Raw genomic sequence first — 19,191 nt, forward strand, 5'->3', positions numbered from 1 at the left:
ATCTTTAGATTCTATATTATTATCTATTGCTAATCAGCTGCTTAAATTCAAAGTTTGCAAAAGGATTCTTTTGGGAATCAGCTTTCTTTTCCTTTGATTTTCTTCTTTCCACAATTGTCGACTATAGTGTGAAAATTTGCAGTAAAAAAGAAAAAACAAATAAATATAAACTAAATCCTCAAGAAAAATAGCTAGTGGTTAAACTCATTCCAAAAAACTGCCCTATTTTGCATTGATTTCAAAAAAAAAAAAAAAAAATCGATTTCGTCTCTTTCCAGTTTCCGTATGTATAGTCAGAAGAACAACTATGCCTAAAACAAGAACACATTTGATGGTTTTCTTCTCCAAAAGGGAAGAAGAAGAAGAAAAAAACAGAGATGCGTATGCATTGTTTCATAGTCAACCCTGTAAATTAAACATATATGTCGTGACGTCGTATGCATGTTAAAAATAAACATATTGGGCAACATTTCACACTCAACCAAAATGTCAAATAGTAAATTAGAACTAAAAACAAATTTCTGATTATGACTGGGGGCACAAATATGAGATTAAAGAAAGCTTATTGGGAGTGTGCAACTATTTTTTGATGAGCATGGGCAACTGAATAAAAATCAGAGTTGGTGAACCTGAAAGGATTCGCCTGGTGTTCAAGGCCTGAGACTTAGGGATTTGTTCTCTCCTCAGTTCGCAAGTTCAAAACCTGCCAAGTGTATCAACTTCTTTGAGGTTGGTCCACACTGCACATAGCTTTGCTTCGGCTTTAATTGAGCTCCCCGCAAGCGGACAGTGGTATTGGGTCTCAGGATTAATCGAGGTAGGCGTTAGCTCGCCCAGACACTTGAGTTATAAAATAAAATAAAAAAATTCAAAGTTGGTGGTAAACCAGTCATGAATCAGTTGCAAATCATGTAATGCAACTACTTGGGGGCAAGAACGTCAGTTTGAAAAAGGACAGCAGAGTTTTAGATAAGTGTGTATCATTAAGTACCTATCTCCTTTGCTAGATACCAATTATAGGGACTAGTTGTACCAAACCAAGCTTCAAAATGTTGGGCAGCTTGTACAACCAAAACATGGTACTGACATCCTGGAAAAAACCTTTGCCAATTAGCAGAATTAGAGGGGCATCAAATGACTTCAAATCAAACTAGCATCCACATAGAAACTGCAAGTGCACAAGGCTCCCGCTTCCAGTGAGCTCTGTAGGTGATAGTAGGTAAACGACATTTCCCATTTGTTCATGCAGAGAGGCTATTGTCGTGACTCAAAGCATGCCACAATTAGAAAAGTAGAACTGCATAACACTAGGCGTCACTCCTAGTCACTGGTAGATCACCACTTGACGCAAAAATGTTACGAGAAATAAGCCCAACAGTATATATCAAACTATCCTTTACCAATAAACCCATAACTTGGAGTACTAGAAAATGGATCCAACCATTTATGTCAAGCTGTTTTATACCTCTTTCACATGAAACCCCGTCTTGAACGTGCAGATACAAACAACTAGGCAGATAAGAAAACAGGATGCAAAGGGGAGAGAAAATGCGAATATGAAACTGGAACTCAAGATCTCTCAAAAACAAAAGCGATGACTCCATGTTAAGTCATTGTTTGTCCTCGAGAGAAAATTGTTGACAAATAAGCCCAACAACGTAGATCAAGTTATGCAACAAACTCTGCCTATCATACAAACAAACATACTGATGCATTTGGACCTTTTCATCATCAGAACCAGAACATTAACCCATTTGTTAGGTAGATGCCCAGAAACATCCAATGTGACAAACAAGCAACCCATATTTGGATGCATAATCTGGTATTCATCTATATAGGTCCATTACACAGGAGTAGGCCTGCCACCTGCCATTTTTTTCCAACAGCCGGCACTCAACCAAAGTATTAGTCACCCGTATCATTTCATTTCTTGACGCCGATATCAATCCTCATCTCATCAAATGAACAAGTCTTGTTTTGGCTAAAGATGCCCAAGCTTTTCTGCTACAGAGCATAAAATTTTCTCAGGCTGTCCAACGAAATTTCTTTCCAAATTGACTGTCATGGTTTTGCTCCCCATGAACACATCTCACTTCAGCTGCCCACATCCCATTAGATTTAGGTCATATCTCTTGGATACGCCATTTTCCTACTCAGTTATCAGGCTCAACCATATCATTGCATGACAATGATATTAATTGCTTAAACCATTTCTGCCCTAGTTGGGGCTATATTTGCTTCTCCGTCGACATCTCTAACACGCTCGGTTCCTCATCAAGTGTACTACAAGTCTACAATTATGGCAGACCACAGGATTTCATGACTTATTTGGTGTAATAACATATGTGAGTACAAGCAGAAGTCTTTTAGCTGCCTAAAGATTCATAGTGAAGCTACTATGCATTCAATCTGCCCTTTAATAAAGAATGGCATGTTAAAAAAGGGTAAGGACCAATATACATTTTGAAGGAACTAAAATTTCAATTTCTCCAACTGCAGTGTTTGATTTTCGAATTATATCCTCTTTTGCAAAGCGATAAGTAGGACAATAAAGATAGGAGAAACAAGAAAAAACATGTAGGGGAGGACTTGGTTCAGTGCACCTTCTTCAACTTCAGCATCTTTTGGAGAGTAGTCGGCTTTATCTTCAGCAAAAGCTTCAAAATAATTTTGGTAACCCAGGTTTATTGGAGCCAGAGTTGTGCTCTTAACGTTCATCATTGCCATGGCCTGCAGTCAACGAACCATTTTTCAGCTGGACGTGTTGCCAAGATGGCCATACAGAAAGAAAGAGATACACATAATAATACAAAACCAGAATGTATAAGGGCCCTAAAAGGCGTGTCAAAAGAGTTCTTGAACTTCAGAATTTGAAAACTATCATCAAAACGTGGTAATCAGCAGCAAGTAACACCGTAAATATTTACTTTCTTCAAAGTAGCAGTACATGTAATGCTGCCCACTTAGGCAATTGAATACAACCATTATTACAAAGCTCAAGTATCCGTAAGCATTTCTTCATCGAATTTATTTAGTATTCATAATGTCATGAACTGGTAACGAAAATCACCATCCAGCCGATTACCTTTCAGACATAGAACAACGCAGACTTAAGCAAATTGCTACCCAATTACGTACCTCGAAGCTAAATGAGAAATGCTTTGCCGTCCTTTTCACATTTACATTAGAGTGGGACTTAAGCTTCAAATACATGATCCTAGCCTCTTTGTGCCTGCCAAAAATTTCCACTGTTGAATATATAGTCCAGCATAGCAAGTGAATAGCATTGATAAATAAATAAAAAGAGACCAAGTCCCCAACTGTTGTGCTTTCCGATGCTCTGGACTATGACCGAAGGAAGCATGGTAATGTGCACAGAAATTGATTAGTGTCTCTAGACGTGCCCTCTCTGATGCCTTTCGGCTTTCATTTGGGGGCATGGGTCCGCAGCAAAACGTCCCTTTAGCTCCTCAGTTTTTGGAGGTATAGGGAGGCCACTGTTTCAGTGGTATTTTGACAGCAGCCTCTTAGTGTATATGTTGCCAGAAGTTAGGTCCGTCTCCAATCCTCCCTCGCTCATACCAGGGACTAGATGGGTTCTGTTATTATTGTTGTTGTAGACTAAGTCCCCAAGTTGTGCTTAATTTTTTCATCCACATGTATCGTTTTGTCTGATTTTTCATTCTTGGTGTATTATTTATATTCTTCTGTAAGTATCTGTCATCTAAGCCCCATACAATAAATCATCCATATGAGAGCTGATTATCCAAACCTAAATATCTGTGTAGATTGAAGACAGCCAGCGTACGGCCTAATACAAGAGCAGATTTGTTCTTCCAGACCAAAAGCATGAGAAATGTATAGAAATTTCTTTGTGAATGCCCACAAATTGGAAAACTTGCTAGCCAATTAGGAGCTTTATCTTGCTAATGCCATTTGTTCATTTCTCAAGAACTATTTCAAAATTTGCATGCCAAGAAAAATGATACTTTCTGAAAGGGAAACTGAAGGAGTCCAAGAACTCTACACATTTCATGTCAACTAGAGCAATTGCTTGACAATGAAACCACAATTTTTTTTATCAGCGACAATAGAAACAATATTATTCGGCGAAAACTTAGTTTGACACAAGAAATGGAATGCAATGTTGTCACCATCAAGGTTTCCTTCAGTGCAAGAGTAAACATCTAACGATTTGTTTCCTGAAAGTATGGTAAGGACATATGAGTTTTACACTTAGGTATCTATATTTGCTTAGACTCTAACTTGAGTTTCTTCGGCAATGCAGTCCACTGCCAAGAACCCAGATTCCCAGAAAAGGACGAAAAAGCTTGGAAACCAATAGCACTTCACGTTCAATCATTGTTTCAAGTTTTCTACGTTCCAATTTTGCTTCCTATGAGGTCTTAGAAATCAAAGAGATGCTACACAGTTTAGGCCATTTCTTATGAGGAGCGAAAGCATTGGACAGCATAGTTAATCAGAGCCTTATGGCCCTATGATTCCAAGTGTTCTTCATTGAAATTTCAGCGAAGAATACCATGATACTTGCTTTCAATGAACAACACATGGATGACTACATTGCAGCTGATGCAACGTATGACGACTTCTTCAGTTTTTCCATTAAAATTGTTCTGGAATGAAGCAAACTGGAAGCATAAAAAAAGTGGAAAGAAGACAAATAGCCCCAGTGGCCATTAAAGCAGGTAAAAACACGACACTTTAATATGAATAGTATTCTAAAGAAGTTGGCAATTTTAGCACATACTCGGTGCTTTCATAGGAGACACTTTCCTTTAACACAAGAAATATAAGAGGGGGAGGGGGGGGTGTTAGCATACATTTCTGTCATTTGCATCTCATCGATGGACAAGAAGAAGCAGCATTTGCGTTCTGAAGAACATATATTAATAGGTCAAGTTTGAATTTGTTTCCAGAAAATTGATCCAAACAAATTTTGCCGTAGTTTCTCTGCCAGAATTTATGAAATAGAGATTTTTTTTATTTTTATTATTGCATAAACACACCAGACATTGTCTAAATTTATAGCAAAGATTTACGGATACAACAAGAATTGTTAAGAGGAAGTAAACTGGATGTTCAAACATATATACCTAGTGAGTGAATCCTGACAAATAGCCCAGTGCAAAGCAGCTAACCCATGAAGTTCAGTCTGCGCAAACCGTAGAAGTGAGATGAAATATAGAAAATCCAGAGGAAGCAGAATATAACTCTAGCTGCCCTCTGCAGTTGAGGATAACAACTTCAGCTAATACAAGGCAAGCAGTCACCAGCTGCACACCGGCACTCGAGAGTCGAGACTATACAACTTCAATAAAAATTGGACCTTAACTGGCATAAAGTCAAATTTTATACGTGCCCCATACCCAGACATATGACACAAATTGCATTCTTTTAGTTTCAGGATTCTCGCACTATTTCTCTCTTAAAGAAGGAAATGTAAGAGAATAATCCTGTCATTTCTGTGTAAAAGAGTAAGGCAAATGAGTACTGAAATGCAGGCAGCTCAGATAACTATAGTATCATAAGCAGGTCACCTGAAACGTTATCTTATCCATGACTGCTTCGTAAAATGGTAAGGCTTCCTTGAGCTTTCCAATATCCATCAACGAGTCACCATCCTTCAAAGCCTATCATTTAACAACGTCCATATGAATACTGTGTGACAAAGGCGTCCATAAAATTGAGAGGGAATTTCTTTTTTTATGAGGAAGTCTCGGAGTTGTCAAGTGGCTGCCAGAATTTTGAAAGCAAAAAGAGAATTTAGCATTCATGATCCAAAACAAACCTATATAGAACTCTATACACAAAAGTAGGATAGTGTTGCCACACAGCTTCCTCTGCTTCCTCTGCTTCTATTTTTCTAGTACTCTTTCACTTCCCAGTAACTCATACAACTCTTTCAAAATTAAGTCGTCAGTAATAAGTAACTAATGCAAGCAATGACTCCTTTTGTTAAATCCTTCTAAAGTCAGCGAGAAATCCAATCATTAACTTTCTTCTTGGCTTCTTTAACAATTAACTCAAATCCATCAACCTTTAGTAACGAATGTTCATTGCACATGAAATGTGGATTTCACCATCACATTAGTTCTCAAAATAAAATTACATCTCTCAATCATTGACAATCCTAATACTTTTGCATCCTCATTGAACTTTACATTGGTTAGCCTCCCTTCATCACTTTATTTGTCATAGCAATCCATTACCATCTCTTGAAATCCTTAATTCTACAATTGTCTTCACACAATCACATAAAATATTCGAAAATACAACATAAATAACTACATTATTTATAACCAGTAAAAACTGTGCAGGTGTTCCTACATGGCCCAAAAACAGTAAAAATCCTAATATAAAATTTGGCATGTGAGCCTGTTTTATAGGTTTTAGTCTTTGGATGATTGGCTTCCTGCCTTCTTCAACTTTTATGCAGTATGAATCATACCTCCTCGCATTCTGATTTTAACTTAGGATCAATGCTTGAATCCCTTTTTCTCCTGTATGCAGCAACTAGTTCTCTTGTACGCGCATCTTTAGCAGCTTGAACTTCTGCTGTTTCCAGCACCTCTCCTGGGCGAATAGTTCTTCCACCACCATACTAAGGACAAATGATGAGAAGTTGAGTGTAAATAGCTTTTGAGTAAGAATTGACAGGGCAGGTGCATGCTAAATATGAACCAAAATCCAGCACAAAGAGAAGTGTGCACATTGGCTTTTCCATCTTCATGCCTTGAAAGCTTTACGAAGAAAGTGTTTGGCCATCATAAGCAAGTAACTGAAGGTTATGTAATGGTCACCTACCAAAATAATGAAGACAATAAGAATCCTATCCATTAGTCATAGGGTTACCCTCAAACTACAGAGGGAACTATCCATGAGAAATAAATGGCCACCATACTGTAAAATTGGTCGATTTTGTCTTAAAGCCTATTCATTAAGGCTGTAGGCCAAGAGAACCATAGCTTATCAGGTGGAGGAACTTATAAGGTTCCCATAGAGGTGAAGACTTGAAGCTCATGCTCAAGAATGTCTTCTTTCTCTCCCTCGCTTTCTTTTCTTTGCGAGGGAAAGAAGGGTGTTGGAGATTGTTGAGGGTCTCAAAAGAAGCTCAACCTCTTCTCTAAGGTTAGAAATTGACTACCTGCATCTTTTTTAGCAATATATACTTGTCACTTGTCTTTTTCTTACACTATCATTTTATGCTTCTATTCGATAAATCGATAACATTGTTGGGTCCATTTTCTAAAAACTTCAGCTTCAGGGACAACAGCTGACTTAACATGGACTTAAAGCTTCAGTTTCTGAGAGGTCTGGAGTACAAGTGTATGCCTTTGGTATTTTTCCCCGCTTGCATTCTTCTGTTTGCATTATACTAATCCAATATATGGAAGTTTGCATCTTCACATGCAATGTGGGATTGCACATGGAGGAGGGTGTTGGGTAACACACCTTTTAGGACCATTTCCTAACATATTAACATTTGGGACAATTGGTAAATTACCAATGCAGATTCTGTCATAGTAAGATATATGTCAGCATTCCTGCATCATGAAATTACTGACATGTTGCAGAAGGGGGGACCAAGACAATTCGTAAATGAGATTCCAAAGTCATTTCGCACCTCGTTTGCCTTGATTTTTTCCTTGAGATGAATAATAAAAGTCATTATAAAAACTTTGCGTTTCCGCAATCCAAAGAATTAAGTCGACAATCACTTCCAAATTCATGTTCTTTGACTACAAAAAAAAAATTATTATTAGCAAACATCTTCTTATCTGTACATGACCAGGTCATTTTCGGAACTGCTCCTTCAAATGATTAGGTCGACTCTAAAAGGTTACACCTATAATAATTAGCATCACCATATGTCCTTGCTAGGGATGGCCTCAAATCTGGACAGAAGGAGACAGGTTCCAAGAAGCACAAACACACTCATTCTCTGGCCTTCATATCATTGTTTATAAGACAACGACGATACTTCTCCATTGTCGCTAGTGACTCAATGCCACATCAAAAACAACCAAAACATCCCAAAGCTATCCAAGTCCTCCTCACAGACCAAACTCCAAAGTTCTAGTAAATCAAGGCAAAATCTTAGGAAAAGTAACAAGTTATCAGTCCAGCCATATGATGGTCTTGCTTATAGGGTCTTCAAAAGCACTTGCGTTCCCTATTGCAGAATCAACAATTAATAACACCCAGAAAGATGAGCATGATAGAGCTATGCTAATTCACATCAATGCATTGTCTACAATTTACATGATTATGTGTATATACAAGCATATCTATAAGCAAGTATAAAAGCATATCTATAAGCAAGAATAACATATAGACATATGAATGAGTAAAAAGGAAAAAGGAGGCAGGAGGAATTTATAGCTAGATATTTTTAGAACAAAAGACAGTTAAAAAATTATTGGACTGTATTTTAACTCAAAAAATAGTTTTCTCATGATTGTTGCACCTTGCAAACTTGGCTCCTCAAAATTTGTTTGCCACTAGTAAATTAGCAATCAAGTACGAATCTGCATTTTATCACTCAAACGAATAATAAATAACACTCCCATTTCCAACAATGAAATTAGCTACCTCAAAATGAAAAGGTTAAGATTTAGCTTTTACTTTGATAAAATTACAGGATATCTGAGGGAAAAGAAAACGTACTGCTTTTGAAATGTTTCTAGGTCTAGGGAAGACTCCCCATGAAGAAACCTTTGGAATGTAAATATCCGGATCGTCTTCCTCAGTTGTTTTTGGTTTGGACACCGTCACTGTTCCAAATTTAGTACGGCTCCCAACGAGTATCTCTGCCTCAGGAAAGTCCCCTTTTGTTTTCAAAATGTTTGTAGGACTAGGGGAAGCTCCCAATGTCGGAACCTCCGGCTTGTAAACCTCATAATCGTCTTCCTCAGTTGTCTTTGGCTTGGACACCTTAGATTTTCCACATTTGCTAGGATCCCCAACAAGTATCTCTACATCAGGAAAATCCCCTTCTATTTTCGAAATGTTTCTAGTACCAGGGGAAGCTCCCCATGTCGAATACTTTGGCTCGTAAACATCAGGATCGTCTTCCTCGGTTGACTTTGACTCAGACAACGTTGTTGATCCAAATTTGCTAGGATCCGCAACAAGTATCTCTACCTCGGGAAAATCACCTTTTGTTTTTGAAATGTTCCTATGACTAGGAGAACCTCCCCATGTAGAAACTTTTGGCTTGTAAACATCAAGATCGTTTACCTCAATTGTCTTTGGATTGGACCCCCTAACTGCTCCAAATTTGCTAGGATCCCCAACAAATATCTCCACCTCAGGAAAATTTTCCTCCGTTTCCGAAATGTTTCTAGGACTAGGAGAAGCTCCCCGTGTAGAAACCTTCGGCTTGTAAACCACATTATTGTTTTCCTCAGCTGACTTCGGCTGGGACACCCTACGTGTTCCAAATTTGCTAGGATCCCCAACAAGTATCTCTACCTCGGGAAAATCACCTTTTGTTTTTGAAATGTTCCTATGACTAGGAGAACCTCCCCATGTAGAAACTTTTGGCTTGTAAACATCAGGATTGTCTTCCTCAGTTGTCTTTGGATTGGACCCCCTGACTGCTCCAAATTTGCTAGGATCCCCAACAAGTATCTCCACCTCAGGAAAATTTTCATCTGTTTCCGAAATGTTTCTAGGACTAGGAGAAGCTCCCCATGTAGAAACCTTCGGCTTGTAAACCACATGATTGTCTTCCTCAGCTGACTTTGGCTGGGACACCCTACCAGTTCCAAATTTGCTAGGATCCCCAACAAGTATCTCTACCTCAGGAAAATCCTCTTTTGTTTTTGAAATGTTCCTATGACTAGGAGAACCTCCCCATGTAGAAACTTTTGGCTTGTAAACATCAGGATCGTCTTCCTCAAGTGTCCTTGGATTGGACCCCCTGACTGCTCCAAATTTGCTGGGGTCCCTAACAAGTATCTCCACCTCAGGAAAATTTTCCTTTGTTTCCGAAATGTTTCTAGGACTAGGAGAAGCTCCCCATGTAGAAACCTTTGGCTTGTAAACCACATGATTGTCTTCCTCAGCTGACTTTGGCTGGGACACCCTACCTGTTCCAAATTTGCTAGGATCCCCAACAAGTATCTCTACCTCAGGAAAATCCCCTTCTGTTTTTGAAATGTTCTTATAACTAGGAGAACCTCCCCATGTAGAAACGTTTGGCTTATAAATATCAAGATCGTCTTCCTCAGTTGTCTTTAGAGAAGCTCCCCACGTAGAAAGCTTCGGCTCATAAACCACTGGATTGCCGTCCTCAGCTGACTTTGGCTGGGACACTGTAGTTGTTCCAAATTTGCTAGGATCCCCAACAAGTATCTCTACCTCAGGAAAATCCCCTTCTTGAAAAGGATCAGTGATTGGATTCAACCCAGCTGGAAGTCCTCTACTCTTCTTCTTGTCTGCAAAATCAAGCCCTATAAAATCAATGCTTGAAATTTTTGGATCTTCCTTTTTAGCAACTATCTTCTCAGACCCATCTCCTCCCTTCAATCCTACAACCAATGCACACACAAATTGTAATGCAACAATTAATAAAAATGTCATTCCCAATCACCTTCCCAAATAATAATATTGCACAAATATCAAACCTAATTCAACATTGTGTTAAAGAACGAGTAAGGTGAGGGTCTATCCCAAAGAATTCAATCATTCAAGAATACTAAACAAAAGGCATATCATATGGGTTTTCCATTTCCCTCTTGTCCATTTAAACGTGCACTGAATGACCCAAGTTGTTTAACTAACCAATCTCAAGAAGGTGCAATAGATAGCATTTGCATAAAGATTGCTGAAAAACTCCTTCCCATACAACTGATAAAGTCCTCCTGATGCTACTTCTGAGTTATGCAACATTTTTATGTTGACTCATTGAACAACAGTAAGTCTATCTATCAAATACAAAAGCAAATATCTCGAACAAAGATGAACGAGAAACTCACATTTTTCACACAATACCTGAAATTGTTTGACTATCTTCCACAAGTTTGCCACTACCCGTAACTCCTTTGTTCTTCTTATACTCTTTTGCTTTCTCCATTGCCAGTTTTAGAGAAGGTGTTACCTCTTGATTGTTAACCGGAGTAAATTCTGAAACGAATCCATCTTTTCTGGTACCTGAATGCGGCAGATTCTCCAGCACTGGGTTTCAGTTTGCAAGCTCCATTAGAATGAGTACAGGAAATCAAAAAAAGCATAACCAATCCAGAATCAGCTAAAATGTGAAACACCAACAAGGATCATGGATAGGGATTTCACATGAACGGATATAGTATTAGAATTCTATAAAAAGGAATCAAAACAACACAAATTTAGACTTGATAGTTCAGTATGGATTTCAATATTTGAGTTTGAAAGCAATGATATGATGGATTTGTAATGACTATTGACTTAAGTAGTTGAATTTCACCATGTTGGGAGTTTGTACGAGGCATTGATCCGCCATTGGATGCACAAGGCCCAATCCATTCAGAGTCTCCGCCACATCACTTGGGCCCAATATACATTGAATGGACTCAAATGGTCAAACCCATTTAGGACTCAAACTTTATTCTGTTTGTCCAACGCGCGACCTAACATTCGCACATGTCCTTACACACCATGTTAAGGATTGTAGGATTCCAAGAAGAATACATCTCTTACTACCTCTAATCCATCCTCTACGCAGCTTCACAAGCCAAATATAGCTAAACCTCATACATTTTGTCAGAAACTGAACAACAAATCTCTTCATTTGAAATTTGCATCTGTCCGAAAAACCATGAGTAGAGGAAATCCACAATTTTCCCAAAAGAAAAGTACCTGAAAAAGCTTCACTCTTTTCACCTATACCATCACCACCTACAAAGACATCTTGCTTTATCTCATACTCCTTTGCTTTCTCCATCAAAATCCTAACAGAAAGAGGCACCTCCTCACTCAACCCACCATTTCCACTTCCTGTATCAGTATATTCAGAAACTGGGTTTTGAACAATTTTTGGAGTCGGGTTCGATTTCACCAATTCTTTATACGCCTTGGCTTTGGAAAAAGCGAGCTTTATTCGGGCTTCTGCTTCAGAAGAGTTTTCAGGTGGATTTGATGAGTTGGGTGCTGAGGGTTCTGAGTTGGAAGAAGAAGATGAGGAGACTTTGAGGGTCTTGTATGAGAGGCTTCTGGGTTTTGATTTGGTTGGAGAGAGATTAAAGTTGGTGGGTCGTGCAGTGCAATACCATGGGGATTGTGAAACAGAGGCCATGGTTTGGATTGGGAAGGAGAGATGGTAGAGATAGTTGAGACTGAGAGGGTGCTTGCTCTCTTTGAGACCAGTGAATTTTGCAAAATAATCCAACGCCGCGTTTGGCAACAAAGAATACAAAATGTGAGTAAATTCTATCCGCCTAGGTGAAAACTACGGGGCTTCCACCACTGCATATGGGTCTTATAAGAATTTTTTTGTTACAATCTGAATTGTTCATCTTGTAGAGCACGTACACTAGTATACCCATGTAAAATATTAGCTTAATTGGATATCGATAGATAAAACTTAAATTTTGGTTTACAGAATGGAGGGTCATAGATTTTGAAGTTAAATTGTTTATGACCATTTTCTAAACCGAAATTCAATTTTTAATATACCTATTGAGGTCCGACTAATCTCATTTTTTGCGTGCATATACTATTATATGGACTCTACAAGATAAATAGTTCAGATTATAACAAAAAATACTTGGTGAGACCCATAACAGGCTGTGGTGGAAAACCAAAAGTTTCCAACACATGTGGAAAGAATTTTAACTCATACAAAATACTACTACTTCAAAAGTTTATTTTCCAAATCAATCATTCAACTCGCTAAGATATATCAGAAAAATATAAAAATATAGGCTGAAACTGAAAAAAGCTCAGAAAGGACGATACTAAGGCTGCGTTTTTTTGGTTTTAATTTAAATTTAACCTAAATTTGAAAATTTTGTCTTTATTTGAATTTTTTTTGCATCTGTTAATTTTGCGTCAAATTTTTTTGGGCTATTGATTCGTCTCAACGAGAAGAATCGGAAAAGTAAATACTAATTTTTTTTTTAATCTGTGGTGAGATTTTTTTCTATTTTTGGTGGTTTTTTTATTTTTTACAGTTTAGACCTCCCCGTCGAGAAGAATGATTAATCCTAAATATTTGATGTAAATCTAACAAAAATTCATAAAAAAAACAAATTAAACTCTCTCTATTTTTGGGTACATTGGAATAATTTGCAATGATGTTTGGTGCTTCTCCAAATAATACAACCAGTTGGGCTAAGCCGAGGGAACTGGTCCAATCTTCATTTTGCCCATGTACATCCACTTTGATGAACATTTCCTCCGATAAAAATGGTTGGATATCAATTTTAGAATCTTTAATTTGATTCAAAGTTGATGAAATAGTTGATGAAGATTGGAGATTATCTAAATACTCCATGATTCAAAATAGCAATGCTTTAGCAGGGACTTGAGAGCATCTCCAGCCTTGACCCATTTTAAGACTCAAATTTAAAAATGGGGCAAAAACCACAAAAATCTTTCTCCAATCTTTGACTCAAACCCTTCCCCATTTTGGATTTTACCCATTTTTTTGCCCAAATCTGAGACAACTTTTGCCTTGACCGATTTCTCCAACGGCTAGTTAGAGAGAGAGAGAGAAAGAGGAAAATGTGTAAAATTTGGGTTTGATAGTTGGAGATGTGTCTACCCAAAATGGGTTTTTACCCAAAATTTGACTCAAATTTGAGAAAAAATATGGGTGAAGGCTGGAGATGCTCTCGTCCAGGCTTCATTCCCCTCCCCAAATAATCTAATGAAGTTCTTATTACTTTGTCAGGAAAAAAAAAAAAAGAAGTAACATATAGTTTTTCACCTCGCCCCACCCCTCATGTCAACTTGTATTTGAACGAAAATGGTAGGACACATGAAATCCATCCATGAAAGGAAAATGAACAGTTCAGATTCACAGACCTCTTTGTTGAATCAATATACAGATATTTTCATGAGTAAATCTATCGGCTATTTACACTGTTCCTCATCGTCAAAGACTCAAAGTCGTGGTTTTTATGGATGTTGAGGCATAACTCAGTGGCTAAGTTTGCTCCCTTGGAGCTCCTCCGTCTACGAAGTCGGGAGTTCAACTCCCACAAACCCGAAAAGCATAGATGTAGAATTTGCCTTGCCAAAAAAAGGAGTGTAAGGAGCGTACAGTAAAGGAGTGGTTCACTGCTAGTTGGAAGTCAAAATCCCGTGGATGCTTTAGCAGGGCTGTGCTTAGATACGCGTAGGGGATATTATTTAGGGAAACAAGTCAACAACAGATTATAGGAAACCAAAGAGTTAAATTTGGTTTCAGTCCAAGTTTGGGCACAAAGGTCACCAGAAGAAGATGAATATTCATGCTTTAACAGATACAGCCATTCTAGTACATATCCAATCAATTGGAAACTTGTTTCTATACCTATTGCAAGGATGCAAAATTGGACATATTTGGTCTTTATGAGTAACGAAAACAAGATACATGAAACCTAATACAGAGACTGCGAAAACCAAAGTAAGTCCTACATTCCAATCAATTGGGGCCAGTGACATGAATCATTTTATGGCGTGTTCTCGGTCAACGGATATGGCACTCCGCTTTGTCAAGCGATATAAGAATTCTGATATGTATTCAATGTATTTCAAGCTTGTTTGTATCCATTGAACACACCCATTGCAACCGGCAACTTTTGCAGACTAACAAGAACAAAATAAATCATCATATGATAACACTAACGCCAACCTGCCCCACTAAAACCACCCATGAAAAGGATATTGTACTTTCAGCGGAACACACGCAGTGCGTGATTTGTGCAAGTGAAACCACCATCAATCATCAAATTAGTCCCGCTTATATACCTTGATTCCTCACTAGCTAAGAAAAGCACAGCGTTAGCCACATCATCAGTAGTCAGTTCCACCCCTTGCAGGTTCGCGTTCCTCCCAACAAAGTCACGGAAACCGACCATGGCATCGTCAGTTCTTTCCTCCTCTGGCAAGTGAGCCAAAGCCATGCTTGTTGCAACTGCATAAGGAGAAACGCAGTTGACCCGTATCCCATACTTTCCCAGCTCGGCTGCAACACTCTTAGTCAGTCCAGAAACAGCATGCTTGGAACCTGTGTATGCGTGTGGACCCATGCCCCCAATGGCACTTGAAACACTACAAAGGGAAATTATTGAGCCTTTCATCAATGGGATCATTATACGAGCTGCATGTTTCATTCCAAGAAAGACTCCCTTCACATTCACATTAAATACTTTCTCAAACTCTGATAGGTCCACATTGCGGATGTCTGGAGAAGGGCGACCTGCTAAGCCCGCGTTGTTAACCATGATGTCAAGTGTGCCAAATTTATCCACTGCAAAGTCAACTGCACGGTGGACATTATCCTCTACCGTAACGTCACAGTGGAAAAAGCACGTGCTTTGGTCACCCCCAAGGGTTTCACAGAGATGCTGGCCAAGATTGTCTTGAATATCAACAATACAAACTTTTGCACCATTGTCGTGGAAGAGACGTACAATGCTCTCTCCAATCCCAGTTGCGCCACCCGTTACTAATGCTACTTTCCCTAATAATCTGAAAGAGAAAAGGAAATAAACAAGATGAATGCTGATACAGTTTAATCTAATGCACATGTTTTACTCCGATACTACCGTTGAAGGTCTATCACCACTAAAAGTACAAGGTCTTGACCCATGCAGGTCTGCTGAATGGGAACCTCAAGTTGTCCCTCTCATGGAGCGAAGAGATCTTACCACCAACTAAGTAGGATCTTGAACCTCCATAACACAAGCCTTTTCCTAAGAAACTTGGGGATAACACAACTGCATATTAGTCACATGGACAAACTTGGATGGGCTTGTAAGTTGCATGTGGGAAGGAAAAAAGACAAAATTGTATTGGTCCGGGTCGGATTGTAAAAATGGTATCAGAGCCACCCTCCTTGCAATTCCCTTATGTGGTCCATGGATTAATGGGGAAGTGACACTCTTGGTTGGTGTGATTGAGAGGTCTTCAGCCACCCAATGTATGTGGTTTATGGGGGATGAGAGCCTCATTTTGTCCTGCATCTCTCAAAAGACTAAATCTTACCATTATATGAGCAAGATCTTAAGTTCTTAACCTTCTAAATATGTGGCATTTTCGAAGGAGATTTCGGGAGATCACAACTGGGTGCTTGCCAAATGAACATACATGTACAGGCATGGTGCATGTGTTGCGTTTGGTGGGCAGGGGGAAAATTGGTATTGGGCTGGGTATGGTTGTTAGGTCCTTAAATTCCAGCATGAGCAGCAAAGCGAAAGAAAAGTTTGGTGTTAAAGTGTGTCTACAGTGGCTTTCAGCCCAAATTTGTCATGGCTATCGAATATAGACTTAGTTTCAAAAGGGTAAGAAAACACAAAACAGGAAGAAAAAAAAAAAGATAATTCAAGGATTTGATTTAGACCTCAATGATGCATAGAAAATGGTTAACCAGGCGATCCAGGCTTCTTGGAATATCAGTTCTAAACACTAATCCAAAAGACCAGCCCACATTAAGTTATGTGTATATTTCATAGCTCACTACAGTCTGTAAAAGTCAACCAACCATGCCGCTGGTCTTTGGTCTCAACTACTATTGCTTTGTTCTGCATCCATGCCCTACATTTTATCTATCTGAATATCAAAGGTACTCAAAGTGATGCATCAACTAGTACAATAATCTATAGGATATTCAAAGTGTTTTAGAACAGCTATTAATTATTAGGTTAGAACAGCTACTAGTTAAAACTTTGATACATGGGTTTTGAATTGACCACTTGAGCAAACTAATTCCATTCAGATTGAAACACTGAAATAGGTCATAACCGAACTCTGGGTGGAAATACGCAAGTGCAATGTATGTTTGAATAATAAACTCAACTGTATAGAAATAACTTAATCAGAACAGCAATAAGACATCTAAATTTCCGTAAGTAGGCCATTGGTTAGAAAAATGCTTGACTTCAGGATAACCAAATTCGATATCTCAAAAACTAGATATACTCACCATGTCAAACACAAGAATAGAGTAGTCATTGAACAACCTCATTCACATTTAATGACTTGGAACGGTGAAGTGTACTCTGATACTATCTCACTACCTCAGTTGGAAAAGTCCATGAGAGAACTTCCCGCAGCCGTTCGGCTGGAATCCCAAATGAAAGGACTCTGACATGAGATCCATCTTTCTGTCTTTCATGAAAATATACCAATAACTTGAACAAAAAGAATTAACACCTTTTGTTTTCTGTCTATTTAAGAAAGTACGAACTCCAATTATTCTAACTTTTTCGGAACCATTTATTATATACTTTATTATTTTGCTTGTAGGCACCCAATTCCACAATCACAGGCCAGGAATATTTCCAGAGTAATCATCAAAAGTTATACACCAAAGATACGGAGAGTGACTATGAATCACTCCCAATTGGATTCAATCACTTTGATCTGAAAAACCCATCAACCAAGTGATTCAAGCGAAACTCTTTTTCATTTTTTATTTTTTTTTGTTTCGGCGGAAAGTCAAGCACAAGCTTAAACCCCAAGAAAGGGCCAAGATACACATAACTGAAACTATACAGCAAAAACCCACTTCGAAACCACTGTGTGTGCATCCGTGCAACAAAGAAAAAAGACGACCCACAAAGTTTTATGAGGTGGATATACCGTTGGTGGGGCCGAGAAGGGTCGCTGGAGCTTTTGGTTGCCATGGCTGGAGCTGCTGCTGCTTCTTCTTCTCTCTCTCTCTAGATCATTATTGATCAGAAGCTCCTTCTGTAGAAGAGAACTCTTGTGTGCAGTCCCGCATTGTCGGTCGCTAGCAGTCCACTCTATAGGTAGTCATTCTACCACCCACTCGTTCACACATCCAATCACATGCACCCACTCACAATAGAGGTGAAGTCCGCACACGCTACACATCTAGTGTGTATGGGCTCACCCCACACTCATTCACACACCCAATCACATACTTATACTTACAATAGGGGTGGAGTATACACACACTGCACACCTAGTATGTATGGGCCAACCCCACGCTCATTCACACACACAATCACATACTCACACTTACAATATGGTGGAATCTACACACACTACACACCTAGTGTATACACTAGTTCATGTACCCACTCATAATAGTAAATGAGGCCCCGCTCCGTTTCTTTTTAAACCCTTTTCTTAATAATAATAATAATAATTTTAAGCTTAAATATAATAAAATAAATAAAATTTTAATTTTTTTAGTACCATCTTAATAAAATCTATCAAATAAAATTTATATTAATAAAAAAATTATTTACATAAATATATAATTTTTAAATTTAAAATTAACTTTCTTTTCTAAAAAAGTTTCTATTCGGAGAAACTGGAACGACCCTGAGTCTGTGAATTGACCTGGTGTTAGAATTATTGCTGCATAGGCACGTGGTTGAGATGCGGAATGACGGGACAAGCCACGTGTAGTCAGTAGTTGCGTCAAACTTTGGGCAAAAGATTCTTTTTAATGGGTTGCTTTTTCCCTAGAATGAAAACTTCCAATTTTTTTATGGATTTTATTAATATGTGCCGGCTAAGACATATGATAATAATCATTAATTAAGATTAATTAAACTCCATTTTTATAGAGAGTAGTGAAAGTAGTTGAAATATTAAATAAAAAGTAAAACATATTTGTTGAGACAAAAATACCTCTTAATTTTCTCTCCGCTCAATTTTATTTGTGTTCCCTTTCTTTCTTTCTTTTTCTTTTTTTTTTTCCTTTCACCTTCTATTGTCTTTTGGCATCCCAATTTCCTACCAAACAGCCTATATTAAGCCACTCTTCAGCATTTAATTTCCGTTCTTGAGCAATATCAAAAATCTTTGGAAAATTACGAAACTCACATCAAATTCAAAAACTCAACAAAAACAATATTAATTAAAAAAAACTCAACAGATTAACAAAAAACGTTCCTTCTTTACGTCAATCTTTTCTTTTTGGCTGGATAGTTGAATTATTTTTTTGCCTTAATTTGGAATTTTTTCGCACTTGTTAGTTTTACATCAATCTTTTTTTGGATTATA

The 19,191-nt window shown here is 38.2% G+C and overlaps 2 protein-coding genes and 1 non-coding gene across 3 annotated transcripts; 1 reads left to right on the plus strand and 2 right to left on the minus strand.

Annotated features, from left to right (window-relative positions):
- Positions 1–2,381: 2,381 nt before the first annotated feature.
- LOC131334731 (uncharacterized) lies at positions 2,382–12,430 on the minus strand. Its single transcript, XM_058369937.1, has 8 exons — positions 11,863–12,430; positions 11,020–11,202; positions 8,689–10,556; positions 6,470–6,622; positions 5,559–5,651; positions 5,115–5,173; positions 3,139–3,232; positions 2,382–2,730 (listed from the first exon to the last, which is right to left on the minus strand). Exons 1-8 carry the CDS (start codon positions 12,296–12,298, stop codon positions 2,515–2,517), a joined length of 3,102 nt encoding a protein of 1,033 aa, XP_058225920.1. The 5' UTR covers positions 12,299–12,430; the 3' UTR covers positions 2,382–2,514.
- LOC131334930 (small nucleolar RNA snoR100) lies at positions 3,350–3,457 on the plus strand. Its single transcript, XR_009202332.1, has one exon. It is a non-coding gene; the product is annotated as a small nucleolar RNA snoR100 (small nucleolar RNA).
- Positions 12,431–14,436: 2,006 nt separating the features above from the next.
- LOC131334732 (xanthoxin dehydrogenase) lies at positions 14,437–18,015 on the minus strand. The gene is made up of 2 exons (XM_058369938.1): positions 17,794–18,015; positions 14,437–15,681 (listed from the first exon to the last, which is right to left on the minus strand). Exons 1-2 carry the CDS (start codon positions 17,835–17,837, stop codon positions 14,883–14,885), a joined length of 843 nt encoding a protein of 280 aa, XP_058225921.1. The 5' UTR covers positions 17,838–18,015; the 3' UTR covers positions 14,437–14,882.
- Positions 18,016–19,191: the final 1,176 nt, after the last annotated feature.

The sequence above is a fragment of the Rhododendron vialii genome, chromosome 7a (genome assembly GCF_030253575.1).
Source record: "Rhododendron vialii isolate Sample 1 chromosome 7a, ASM3025357v1".
In the NCBI taxonomy this organism is placed as follows: Eukaryota; Viridiplantae; Streptophyta; class Magnoliopsida; order Ericales; family Ericaceae; genus Rhododendron; species Rhododendron vialii.